The sequence below is a fragment of the Pinus tabuliformis genome, chromosome 8, assembly GCF_031772625.1.
Source record: "Pinus tabuliformis cultivar Carrire ecotype Pingquan chromosome 8, CPIR1, whole genome shotgun sequence".
Lineage (NCBI taxonomy): Eukaryota > Viridiplantae > Streptophyta > Pinopsida > Pinales > Pinaceae > Pinus > Pinus tabuliformis.
The window spans coordinates 433,486,163-433,500,607 of NC_142294.1; the positions used below are offsets into that span (position 1 = coordinate 433,486,163).

Sequence of the window (14,445 nt, forward strand, 5' to 3'; positions counted from 1 at the left end):
TATGCATCAATATTCAAATGGGAAATTAAGTTAATATGCGAACAACAACTGGGAAGCCATATTGATTTGGAAAGGGCTAGTTAAGAAATCATTAATCAAATGGGAAATTAAATTAATATGAAGATATATTGAAAACATGTATTATATTCGTTAAAATGAATTGACTTTGCCAACAAATTATGTTAAAACCCATTGACAATGAATTGGTTGTGAGGACATAAACTATCAAAATGGTATTGATCTTGAAACATTCCTTCTTAAGTTTGAAACAGAAAACAGAAATAGTTGTGAAGACACAAACTATGAAAATGGTATTTGATGTTGAAACATCATTTTCTAAGTGTGTAATGGAAATACAAATAGTGTATTGTAACATCCTTTTTAAAGTTTGAAATGGAAAATACAAATAGTGTATTGTAACATCCTTTTTAAACTTTGAAATGGAAAATACAAATAGTGTATTGTAACATCCTTTTTAAAGTTTGAAATGGAAAACACAAATAGTTGTGAGGAAACAAACCATGAAAATGGTATCTGATCTTGAAACATCATTTTTCAAGTTTGAAATGGAAAATACAAACAGTGAATTGTAACAAAAGAGGTTCGAAACATCCTTTTTCAAGTTTGAAATGGAAAATGCAAATAGTGAATCGTAACAAAAGAGGTTCGAGAAGGAACACAATAGTCTAAAGAACACTATGCTTGTCATTTCATATTTGAAGTTGTATGAAAAAATGGTGGAGGTAGTGAAGACCTGAAGAAGCAGTAATGGACCCGCAAAATGTATATTTAGTTAGAATTAGCAATATGTAAATCAGTTGCGGAAATTTATTAGTAATACTTTGCAGGTGAGCTGTGTTAAAATGAATCTGGAATGAATGGAAATGAAGTTACCTTTGCTATGGGGATTTATATATTGTTAGTGGAAGATGCATGGAGAATAATGGCATAGTGAACACCATTGGAGGTTAATGCGTATAGCTGGAGATAAAGTTTTTTTGCTTGCCAGGCGACCTGCAGCTGTGCAGGTATGTTATTTCTGAGGCCATGTGGCCTGTTGCAAAAGAAAGAAAAGGTTAGAATGAGATGTACAGACAATATAAAGACATTCAAATATTTGCTTATTTACTAATATTCATTAAAGTTGGTTGTTGTTAAAAGATATGAAAAGTATGTTATGAAATAGAATGAGGTAAATAAATGGAGGAAACCTTTTGGTGAAGTCAAAGTATGGGTTGGAGCAGATTATCTGGGGGCGGCATTGAACGGAGAATTTCTTCGGCGTTTTTTCTGCGAGCAATGTTTTTGTTGTCCTTCGTTTTATTGTAACGATCGAAACTGAATGCGGGGTTAATCCGAAGAACTTGTAGAGAAGGCACTCTTGAAATAGCTGTGAATGTGAGACCTTGACGTTCTGTTTTTCCAATGTCAATTGTTGCTTTTGGAAGCGTCATACCTTGAGATTTATGTATGGTTAAAGCCCAAGCCATCTTCAGTGGAATTTGTGTACGACCATTTCTTTTTACTGCTGGAATAGGCAAGTGAGTGGGGTTTCTTTCATCCCAAGGAGGCCCAATGTATTTGGGGAAATCTACAACAACAAATGTTGGAATTTGGGGTGGTGCAGTTGAATCTTTGTAAAAGATGGTCACAATTTTTCCGAGGGAACCATTAACAAGGCCGGCTGAAACCCAAAGGTTGGAAGTCAACATAACTTTTTCGCCATTGCATAGTAATACAATTCGTTCAAGTTGCTCGTCTTCAGAGGAATTATTGGAATATGTGTTGTCATCTTCAGCAATGGACCGTGCGATAGGAGTGTTTAGAGATTTCATCATTTGCTTATTATGGACCATTGTTTGAGCATTTGTTGGAAATAGATGCATGGAATCATGGAATGAACATATTTCTTCTTCTGATAAAAAGGAATCTGTGCGCGACATGAGTATGTTGTAGTCGGTGATTGTTGGATGTGCATCTCTAATGTTCTGGAGAATGTTCCTGAAAGTAACCTGTTGGATATCGTCGCCTTGTTGACGAAATATTGTGTCTAATGTGATGACTGTGTTGAAGGTGTTCCATAGTGCGCTTCTGTGGCTCGTCCCTGCATATAGAGGTATGTCTTTGACGGGTGGTCGCTGACCGAGATCACCAACCAATATTATGGAACAACGACCGAAAGGAGTGTTTCTTTGGTGGGGAAATGCCTCGCGAAGACGTTCATCAATATGGCTGAGAAGCTTTGGCCCAATGAAGCTCATTTCATCGATTAGTATGTATCTTATATGCTTGAGTTCTTCCTGGACTTTTGTTGTAACTACTATTTCCAGACGCACCTTATGCGGACTTGTTTTGTATTACACATTAGAAGCACAAGAGATCTGATAAAACCTATTCCAGCCAAGAAAAATGTTTGTGATCAAGTTGAAAGTTGAAACAGAATAGACCAAATAGATGTTTGAGGTGTGACATTCATTTAAGGGAAATGACATTTTGTTGAACAAACAACCTTCTTTATCTATACATTGAGATGGCATTTTGTTGAACAAACTATCTTCATTTTCTGTACTTTGAGTGTAATCCAAGATGTAAATGAATAAGACAGAATGTTCAACAAGGAACCATAAATGTTGTTTCCAAATTTTAATATTTTGTGGCTGGGTCAATTCTTCAGCTTGACAATTTTAATAGTCATAAATTACGTTCCACCTTCAAGATTACACAGTTTGATCACAATTTGACATGAAACATTGTTTGACCGTGATAGAGGGTGGTGCATAAATGCACGATTACCATAATCGATCTTGGCTATTGTCTTGTCCCACATTGTTCCTTTCAGCTATTGTTGGGAATGTTTCTACTGACTTGGATGCTTCCCATTTTTATTGCTTCTGCATGATGATTTGAATTAGGCTAGATTGGATTGGTCTTGCAGCCATGAGCATCAAATCCTGGTGACCAACTTAGATAGCAATATAACAACTAAGCAGAAAGAATTCCCTTATACCGTGGTCTATAAATTACATCCAGATGTTGATCGGTTCCCATTGACTCCTACCCACACTAATCTGACCAACTGAATCTCATACCAGACTTGGAACTATACTTGAATCCCATGGAATTTACATATTAATCTTCATAAATTGATGCCATACTTGATTGCATTTCTGGTAATTATTGTATAAGATCTGTAGAAATGCCATGAAGGATGGTTCATTGACCCACTATCCCCCGGTGACTTCTCTAATGTAAGACCTCTTCATGGTGTCTTGGTGCCCCTTATTGCTAGTCAAGGTAACCCCGATGTCCCATGTGTCTGTAAGGTTTCTAAGGTTTCAGTATCTTGCTTATCACTATAACAAACTGAATTTTCATTTTTATCTAGTTCATAACATGCAACAAAAATAAAAGACAAAGCAAACGCTAAAAGAAAAACTCCATTGAAGCAGTATCTTGCTTATCACCATAACAAACTGAATTTTCATTTTTATCTAGTTCATAACATGCAACAAAAATAAAAGACAAAGCAAAGGCTAAAAGAAAAACTCCATTGCTTCAACTTCGTGAACATCAGGAATTTAAGAAAGAAAGATGTTAACAAAGCAATCAATAAGTTTTCACGTGAAGGCAATGTTATAGATACATCTGATGGCATTTGTAACCATTTGTTTTGAAGGTGTATCTTTCCAAGTTAAATACACCAAATCATAAGATACAAGAAAGACACAGGTCTATTTGAGGCATTATATTTATCTCAAGTTTTATTAATTTTTCTATCACTTTCATAAACTAAACCCTTCCCTCAGCAGAATTATAAAAATATCGAGGCAATGCATCCAACTGTGGCTACCTATTGAAAAATGTTAAGTTTCTGCTTATCTTAAAGACAGAGTCTATCTGTTTCTTGAAAAGAGTCATGAAAGCAGGATGAGGTAAAAACTTCGAAAGTGTTATGCCCTATGCCTCTTCAGAAAACACTAATTCCTTGTACATAAATCATTTTCCAGATTTATTGATGAAGAAAGAACAAAGAGTTTCTCACAGGTATTCCAATTGCCATCCATTTTACAAAAATGAGATAATATGGAAGCAATTTTCGCCTATACATGGCCTTCTAAACAGGCACGAAGAGTTAAAAACCATAAACGAGCGTCATCAAAAAATTACAAAACTGAGCAATATGATCTCCAGGCTTAATCTCAAAACCCTGATCAAAGTGATTGAAGAGAACAAAACTCACTGGACCATGGTAATCTGCATCTATGACACCAGCACCAACGTCCAACGTCTATCTTGATTTCTGAAATGAGGATGATGGTTATGTGTATATATACAGGCTGCATCAGGAGCTGTTCAATGCCAAATGATAAACATGGTTCACCCAGGAGTTGTCTCCATGCACAAGGTTTAAATTAAATAAAACTCACAATGGCTTTTGAGCACAATTGCCATGTAATTCTATTTGAATCCATGCTCAGGTTGTTGGTCTGAATCGCTGCTCGTCTTTTGATGATTCACTCTGCCTATAATGTTTGAAATCTATGGAGAATCTATGATACTATATTTACTAGCACATACCCTCATAAACGCACGTCTGATATGCACCTAGAGGTTGCTCAGGTGAGGATAAATATCTCGAGTTTACACAAGTGACCTTGGTACTTGAGATTTTTCAACCTGCAGGTGCATATTAGACCGGAGTTTAGAGGGTCTGTGCTGGTGTTCATAGTCAATGGACCTAATGCACCGTCTGGATTCGATACACAATTAAACACATCACTTTACATACAAAGAGTTGATGGATCACTCCTACCCACCTCACCAGGGCTGAAAAGTGCATTCATTTCAAGTTTGATGAATAAACCTGCTCTTCGAGTAGTTAAGATATGAAGCACTTAATGATGAATAGTTTTAATAAAAAATTTCAAGTCTGATGATTCATTGATTGAAGTATTTGATGACCCTTTGGAATTTGCTACATTGCAGGTAAATTTCAATGCAAAAACAGAGTATGACATGATCCAGAATTATAAAATTCTGCAAGACGTGTTTACTAAATTGAAGATAGACAAGGTATTGGACTTTTGTTGTAACTACTATTTCCAGACGCACCTTATGCAGACTTGTTTTGTATTACACATTAGAAGCACAAGAGATCTGATAAAACCTATTCCAGCCAAGAAAAATGTTTGTGATCAAGTTGAAAGTTGAAACAGAATAGACCAAATAGATGTTTGAGGTGTGACATTCATTTAAGGGAAATGACATTTTGTTGAACAAACAACCTTCTTTATCTATACATTGAGATGGCATTTTGTTGAACAAACTATCTTCATTTTCTGTACTTTGAGTGTAATCCAAGATGTAAATGAATAAGACAGAATGTTCAACAAGGAACCATAAATGTTGTTTCCAACTTTTAATATTTTGTGGCTGGGTCAATTCTTCAGCTTGACAATTTTAATAGTCATAAATTACGTTCCACCTTCAAGATTACACAGTTTGATCACAATTTGACATGAAACATTGTCTGACCGTGATAGAGGGTGGTGCATAAATGCACGATTACCATAATCGGTCGTGGCTATTGTCTTGTCCCACATTGTTCCTTTCAGCTATTGTTGGGAATGTTTCTACTGACTTGGATGTTTCCCATTTTTATTGCTTCTGCATGATGATTTGAATTAGGCTAGATTGGATTGGTCTTGAAATAATACATCTAAACCTAAAAATAATACACTGTTAGAGCAAACTAAAATCCATCAGCATGGTAAATCTAAAGCACAGTAAATCTAAACACAGGAATAATACATCTACATTCAGAAATAATCCGATCAGATTTTTTTCCTGCAGTTGGTACATTAAAATAATTTCCTGCAAATGGTATAATTTAATGTATCAATAGTATTAGTATACATGAGAACAAAATCTCAGCTCAAATACCACTTGCCTCTGTTGAGAAAATCATTCTTCCCCTTGCCTGCAAGTGTATTACCAACATATAAAATTCATGGCCAGCGTAAGGCTGAGACATAAAATCTCTCTGGGCACCATCTCTCCAGGGAAACAAACAGCTAGAGATGGTGCACCTGTCAGAATTTATACCTGTAGGTGCTAAGCTTATTTGAATATTATCTATTTGTTTAAAGAGTAAACTCAATAAGTTCTGATGTTTATTTTCAATCAGTAAGTTCTGATATTTATTTTCAACTTATTTGAATTGATATATACACTTAATTTGGAGTAATTTTTAATTTTTTAAAATTAAATTATATATCTAATTTAAAACTATCTCATTTAAATTTAATTTGTTATCAACAAATTTCACAATTTACATAACTAAACTATCACCATTGAAGTGTCAATGGGCTAATTCAAACTTGAAATAAGTAAACCGTAGTGGCTTTTTTTCTCATTCAGTATAATACAATGCTTGATTCATTCAGTAAAAAATTTCGAACAGATACTTACTCGGCCTTTGAATTAGGCTAGATTGGATTGGTCTTGCGGCCATGAGCATCAAATCCTGGTGACCAACTTAGATAGCAATATAACAACTAAGCAGAAAGAATTCCCTTATACTGTGGTCTATAAATTGCATCCAGATATTGATCGGCTCCCATTGACTCCTACCCACACTAATCTGACCAACTGAATCTCATACCAGACTTGGAACTATACTTGAATCCCATGGAATTTACATATTAATCTTCATAAATTGATGCCATACTTGATTGCATTTCTAGTAATTACTGTATCAGATCTGTAGAAATGCCATGAAGGATGGTTCATTGACCCACTATCCCCCGGTGACTTCTCTAATGTAAGACCTCTTCATGGTGTCTTGGTGCCCCTTATTGCTAGTCAAGGTAACCCCGATGTCCCATGTGTCTGTAAGGTTTCTAAGGTTTCAGTATCTTGCTTATCACTATAACAAACTGAATTTTCATTTTTATCTAGTTCATAACATGCAACAAAAATAAAAGACAAAGCAAAGGCTAAAAGAAAAACTCCATTGAAGCAGTATCTTGTTTATCACCATAACAAACTGAATTTTCATTTTTATCTAGTTCATAACATGCAACAAAAATAAAAGACAAAGCAAAGGCTAAAAGAAAAACTCCATTGCTTCAACTTCGTGAACATCAGGAATTTAAGAAAGAAAGATGTTAACAAAGCAATCAATAAGTTTTCACGTGAAGGCAATGTTATAGATACATCTGATGGCATTTGTAACCATTTGTTTTGAAGGTGTATCTTTCCAAGTTAAATACACCAAATCATAAGATACAAGAATGACACAGGTCTATTTGAGGCATTATATTTATCTCAAGTTTTATTAATTTTTCTATCACTTTCATAAACTAAACCCTTCCCTCAGCAGAATTATAAAAATGTCGAGGCAATGCATCCAACTGTGGCTACCTATTGAAAAATGTTAAGTTTCTGCTTATCTTAAAGACAGAGTCTATCTGTTTCTTGAAAAGAGTCATGAAAGCAGGATGAGGTAAAAACTTCGAAAGTGTTATGCCCTATGCCTCTTCAGAAAACACTAATTCCTTGTACAGAAATCATTTTCCAGATTTATTGATGAAGAAAGAACAAAGAGTGTCTCACAGGTATTCCAATTGCCATCCATTTTACAAAAATGAGATAATATGGAAGCAATTTTCGCCTATACATGGCCTTCTAAACAGGCACGAAGAGTTAAAAACCATAAACGAGCGTCATCAAAAAATTACAAAACTGAGCAATATGATCTCCAGGCTTAATCTCAAAACCCTGATCAAAGTGATTGAAGAGAACAAAACTCACTGGACCATGGTAATCTGCATCTATGACACCAGCACCAACGTCCAACGTCTATCTTGATTTCTGAAATGAGGATGATGGTTATGTGTATATATACAGGCTGCATCAGGAGCTGTTCAATACCAAATGATAGACATGGTTCACCCAGGAGTTGTCTCCATGCACAAGGTTTAAATTAAATAAAACTCACAATGGCTTTTGAGCACAATTGCCATGTAATTCTATTTGAATCCATGCTCAGGTTGTTGGTCTGAATCGCTGCTCGTCTTTTGATGATTCACTCTGCCTATAATGTTTGAAATCTATGGAGAATCTATGATACTATATTTACTAGCACATACCCTCATAAACGCACGTCTGATATGCACCTAGAGGTTGCTCAGGTGAGGATAAATATCTCGAGTTTACACAAGTGACCTTGGTACTTGAGATTTTTCAACCTGCAGGTGCATATTAGACCGGAGTTTAGAGGGTCTGTGCTGGTGTTCATAGTCAATGGACCTAATGCACCGTCTGGATTCGATACACAATTAAACACATCACTTTACATACAAAGAGTTGATGGATCACTCCTACCCACCTCACCAGGGCTGAAAAGTGCATTCATTTCAAGTTTGATGAATAAACCTGCTCTTCGAGTAGTTAAGATATGAAGCACTTAATGATGAATAGTTTTAATAAAAAATTTCAAGTCTGATGATTCACTGATTGAAGTATTTGATGACCCTTTGGAATTTGCTACATTGCAGGTAAATTTCAATGCAAAAACAGAGTATGACATGATCCAGAATTATAAAATTCTGCAAGACGTGTTTATTAAATTGAAGATAGACAAGGTATTGGACTTTTGTTGTAACTACTATTTCCAGATGCACCTTATGCAGACTTGTTTTGTATTACACATTAGAAGCACAAGAGATCTGATAAAACCTATTCCAGCCAAGAAAAATGTTTGTGATCAAGTTGAAAGTTGAAACAGAATAGACCAAATAGATGTTTGAGGTGTGACATTCATTTAAGGGAAATGACATTTTGTTGAACAAACAACCTTCTTTATCTATACATTGAGATGGCATTTTGTTGAACAAACTATCTTCATTTTCTGTACTTTGAGTGTAATCCAAGATGTAAATGAATAAGACAGAATGTTCAAAAAGGAACCATAAATGCTGTTTCCAACTTTTAATATTTTGTGGCTGGGTCAATTCTTCAGCTTGACAATTTTAATAGTCATAAATTACGTTCCACCTTCAAGATTACACAGTTTGATCACAATTTGACATGAAACATTGTCTGACCGTGATAGAGGGTGGTGCATAAATGCACGATTACCATAATGGGTCGTGGATATTGTCTTGTCCCACATTGTTCCTTTCAGCTATTGTTGGGAATGTTTCTACTGACTTGGATGTTTCCCATTTTTATTGCTTCTGCATGATGATTTGAATTAGGCTAGATTGGATTGGTCTTGAAATAATACATCTAAACCTAAAAATAATACACTGTTAGAGCAAACTAAAATACATCAGCATGGTAAATCTAAAGCACAGTAAATCTAAACACAGGAATAATACATCTACATTCAGAAATAATCCGATCAGATTTTTTTCCTGCAGCTGGTACATTAAAATAATTTCCTGCAAATGGTATAATTTAATGTATCAATAGTATTACTATACATGAGAACAAAATCTCAGCTCAAATACCACTTGCCTCTGTTGAGAAAATCATTCTTCCCCTTGCCTGTAAGTGTATTACCAACATATAAAATTCATGGCCAGCGTAAGGCTGAGACATAAAATCTCTCTGGGCACCATCTCTCCAGGGAAACAAACAGCTAGAGATGGTGCACCTGTCAGAATTTATACCTGTAGGTGCTAAGCTTATTTGAATATTATCTATTTGTTTAAAGAGTAAACTCAATAAGTTCTGATGTTTATTTTCAATCAGTAAGTTCTGATATTTATTTTCAACTTATTTGAATTGATATATACACTTAATTTGGAGTAATTTTTAATTTTTTTAAATTAAATTATATATCTAATTTAAAACTATCTCATTTAAATTTAATTTGTTATCAACAAATTTCACAATTTACATAACTAAACTATCACCATTGAAGTGTCAATGGGCTAATTCAAACTTGAAATAAGTAAACCGTAGTGGCTTTTTTTCCCATTGAGTATAATACAATGCTTGATTCATTCAGTAAAAAATTTCGAACAGATACTTACTCGGCCTTAAAAACTCAGGGCCAGAGTTTACGAGATTCATGAGCCCTGAGCGTCCATAGAACTTGGCCAGAAACACTGTTGCATTTGCCTGGGATTCAGAGGTCTTTATCCACTGAAGGCATGGCCGCAGCTCACATGAATCGCTGCAACCCTTTCGCAGAACTCGACAGCCATTACAGCTCACCCTCATTGCACTCTATCAACTAAAATTTCTGTCAAAATAACATAGAACAAAAAAAACTTTATCAACATTAATGCTAAAATAACATATAACAAAAAGTTAACTCTATATTGTTCCTATAATAAATCATACTGTTAATTTTTTATTATCTTGATAATAAACTACACTGACTAATTTGAAATATTCAACCCAAAATTACTCATTGTGATAGATCCAGATAAACTACATGAAAGCTCATACCTCTCACTGAAATGAATTGTTCAGTTATTTATCTGCAGAAACTATGTATGACAATTGCATGAATATTTAACACCCATAGAAGCAGCACAGTGATTTTTAAGATGGTGGTGGGATGCGATTTCTGGAGGTCGGTTCAAGGAGTCTGTCCATCAGCTGGATGGATGACGTGGCCTGTAGTTGATGGGTCGTGGCATCCTGAGATTTCTGAGCCCAGGGTCTCCTACCACGTATCCAACATCACTTTCACTGGAATACCTATCATTATCCTCTGACCTTTCACTGGTGGATTCACTCGTCCTGCTTTTCGGGAAGCCATCCAGTCGCAGGCAAGTGGGTGATAATGGTGGGAAAAAAATCCAAAAACATCATTCTCATCCTTATAGTTTTGGCGTTATCCCTTGTACCAGATAAACATGCAATTGTTTACTCCAACCTCGGCCTGTCCATGTGGCAGACTTATTTTCCCTAGTGGCCCGGACACTGTTCTAGATGACCCCTCCCCCAATGTGCGTAGCAGACTTGAAGCACAATTCTCATGGGGTCTACTGCGTTAGTTGACATTTCTGGGAAACCACATAAATATATTCATAAACTTATGGGCCTGTCGGTTCGACCACACCCAATTTCGTACAAAGATGATGGAAAGAGTAAAACCATGGAATACCTTTCTTATTTTTTGGTTTAGATGTATTATTTCTGTGGCTACCTATTGAAAAATGTTAAGTTTCTGCTTATCTTAAAGACAGAGTCTATCTGTTTCTTGAAAAGAGTCATGAAAGCAGGATGAGGTAAAAACTTCGAAAGTGTTATGCCCTGTGCCTCTTCAGAAAACACTAATTCCTTGTACAGAAATCATTTTCCAGATTTATTGATGAAGAAAGAACAAAGAGTTTCTCACAGGTATTCCAATTGCCATCCATTTTACAAAAATGAGATAATATGGAAGCAATTTTCGCCTATACATGGCCTTCTAAACAGGCACGAAGAGTTAAAAACCATAAACGAGCGTCATCAAAAAATTACATTTAAACCCCCGTAGACCCAAACCCACAAACTCCCCTGAAAGTGGAATCCAAATCCTCCACTTCCAGAACCTGCGAGATGAGAATTTTCTCAATAATTAACTGAGCAATATGATCTCCAGCCTTAATCTCAAAACCCTGATATTAGACCGGAGTTTAGAGGGTCTGTGCTGGTGTTCATAGTCAATGGACCTAATGCACCGTCTGGATTCGATGCACAATTAAACACATCACTTTACATACAAAGAGTTGATGGATCACTCCTACCCACCTCACCAGGGCTGAAAAGTGCATGCATTTCATGTTTGATGAATAAACCTGCTCTTCGAGTAGTTAAGATATGAAGCACTTAACGATGAATAGTTTTAATAAAAAATTTCAAGTCTGATGATTCATTGATTGAAGTATTTGATGACCCTTTGGAATTTGCTACATTGCAGGTAAATTTCGATGCAAAAACAGAGCATGACATGATCCAGAATTATAAAATTCTGCAAGACGTGTTTACTAAATTGAAGATAACAACTAAGCCGAAAGAATTCCCTTATACCGTGGTCTATAAATTGCATCCAGATGTTGATCGGCTCCCATTGACTCCTACCCGCACCAATCTGACCAACTGAATCTCATACCAGACTTGGAACTATACTTGAATCCCATGGAATTTACATATTAATCTTCATAAATTGATGCCATACTTGATTGCATTTCTAGTAATTACTGTATCAGATCCGTATATAAATTAGAAGCCTACAAGTCCTAATTTGGGTCACTATCATACCATGTAAAATGCTTTAAGAACTTCAATAAGAGACAGTCATTAATAAAAAATGAGCAAGGAAACCAGAGAGTTAAGAATAGGCAGAGGAACGAACCGAAAAATGTGAAGGCCGGCCGACCCCAAACTTTCTTTCGTCTTACAAACGCGTGCCTATTTTCTGTGTTTTTTCACCAGATATCCGCAAATAATGGCCCATGTGTCTGTAATGTTTCTAAATCATAGCCTTCTTACTAGTTTTCCTCGAGTTTTAATGCCGACTCAGAGGAAGTTTCTAAATCATAGCATTCTTACTAGTTTTCCTCGAGTTTTAATGCCGACTCAGAGGAAGGATACACATGTGAAACAATGTGCTGCGTCTTATTACTAACATTAACCTATATAGCAACTGGAAAAGGATATGGGATAAACAACACTGGTAATTTACCCAGAAAGCAATTTTGACATCAAATCCCTCCAAGGAGCGCACAGGGTTGCTATGGACATGGATAGGCCGAAGGAGCGTGCGATTCGCGAGGCAGGTGGGAATAAGAAAAAACAATGCATCAGATTTTCCACATAGCCTTCAAATAGGTACAAAGAGTAGGGAATAAAGACATGAAGAGTCTCTGCGAAGAGTCTCATTGCCAGCGGAAGAATCTCATCGCCATCAAACCACGCCTGGCCTTTCATGCCCCATTACCATGGAAAAAAACTATTTTTCTATGGAAAAAACAGATAAAACTAACGGCAGAAAACACTCCAATCATGTAACATACAGAATCAATGGATTAGGATTGCACACGTCACATTTTAGACATGTCTTTCTCATAGGAACGCCTTACGGCGTAATTATTTTAAGATTTAAAAGTAAATATATTATTATTATTATTATTATTATTTTAAAATTTAAAGTATTTATTTATAATAGAATATTTGTTTTAATGTTTTTTTTATAATTAAAGAAAAAATATTTTATATAATTTTGATATTAATTTTTTTCATGGAAAGATATATGATTTATGTATAAAATAAATAAATATAAGATAATGAAATCATCATTATTTAATTACAAGTTGTATGTTTTCATCAACTTATTTCATAGTCATAAATCCTAATTCAAAGTTATATGTGTGTTGTGAAAAACTATAATTTGGTAACCAAAAATATTTTTACATTTATATGTTGATTCACACTAATCTTTTTTATGATATTAGGTTATGAAGACTGTGTGAACTTGTTATTGGATGGTTTAAAAGTAGCAAAGGGAATAGGCTATTGAAATGATATTTGCATAACATCAATATCATACTTGGTTGTGACATTGTAAACCTATATGTTGATTCACACTAATCTATTTTATGATATTAGGTTATGAATACCTTGTGAACTTGCGATTGGATGGTTTAAAAGTAGCAAAGGGAATAGGCTATTGAGATGAAAGACATTTGCATAACATCAATATCAAACTTGGTTGTGACATTGTAAATGTTATTAATGTTTTTAATTGAGTGTGTAATTCCCCTTGTAAAACATTTTCCTTGTAAATGTGTAACTATAAAGTTTAAAATGGGTGAGAGAGTGACACATATTCCATTGCTTGAGGAAGAAGATTGCCTGAGGATTTGTTTGTTTTAAATATCAGTCATGGGTTGACTTAGTGGGTTTAATGGGCTTAGTGCAGTTAGTAGGTTTAAGTACTATTCACTATACACAAGGGTAAAAGAGGGGTACATGAAAAAGGGGAAGCTCATAGGCTCCTAGTGAGCTAAAGGATTGTTGAGAGGGATGGAAAATATATAAGGACCCGGAGAATTGAAGTAGAAAATAATCTCTGGTGATAGGGTGGTGATAGGGAGACTACGAAACCCATGAAGCTTGCTAATTGATAATCCTAAAGTAAGCTCTAATGATAGCCCAAATGAGAAACCCATGAGGCTTGAAGACTCATAAGAAAGAGGACAACTCTGATGAAAATGAGATCTTGGTGTAAGCCAAAATCCCTTTTCATGTAAAAATCTCGAGCATGGGCCTGTGGGTTATGGGCCCACGAGGCCTTATCGGAAGCGGTTTAACTTTTAGAACGTGGATCTTCATTAAATCGAACATCCCTTAATCATCGTCGCAAGCATGCAATGTAAGTCTAGAACAGTAATAACAATATATGGATTACAAAATAATACGGGCACCGCTATAGAC

At 35.4% G+C, this 14,445-nt stretch overlaps 1 protein-coding gene across 3 annotated transcripts; it reads right to left on the reverse strand.

Moving 5' to 3' along the window:
* Positions 1 to 1,062: 1,062 nt before the first annotated feature.
* LOC149235914 (uncharacterized) lies at positions 1,063 to 13,007 on the reverse strand. Of its 3 annotated transcripts, none has more exons than XM_089372278.1 (3): positions 12,365 to 13,007; positions 10,047 to 10,258; positions 1,063 to 9,242 (listed from the first exon to the last, which is right to left on the reverse strand). In XM_089372278.1, exon 3 carries the CDS (start codon positions 2,259 to 2,261, stop codon positions 1,224 to 1,226), a length of 1,038 nt encoding a protein of 345 aa, XP_089228404.1. In that variant the 5' UTR covers positions 2,262 to 9,242; positions 10,047 to 10,258; positions 12,365 to 13,007; the 3' UTR covers positions 1,063 to 1,223. The 3 variants fall into 3 exon arrangements, with proteins under 3 accessions (XP_089228404.1, XP_089228403.1, XP_089228405.1); XM_089372277.1 differs by lacking the exon at positions 12,365 to 13,007 and adding an exon at positions 10,468 to 12,348; XM_089372279.1 differs by lacking the exon at positions 12,365 to 13,007 and adding an exon at positions 10,427 to 10,478.
* Between the last annotated feature and the right edge of the window lie 1,438 nt (positions 13,008 to 14,445).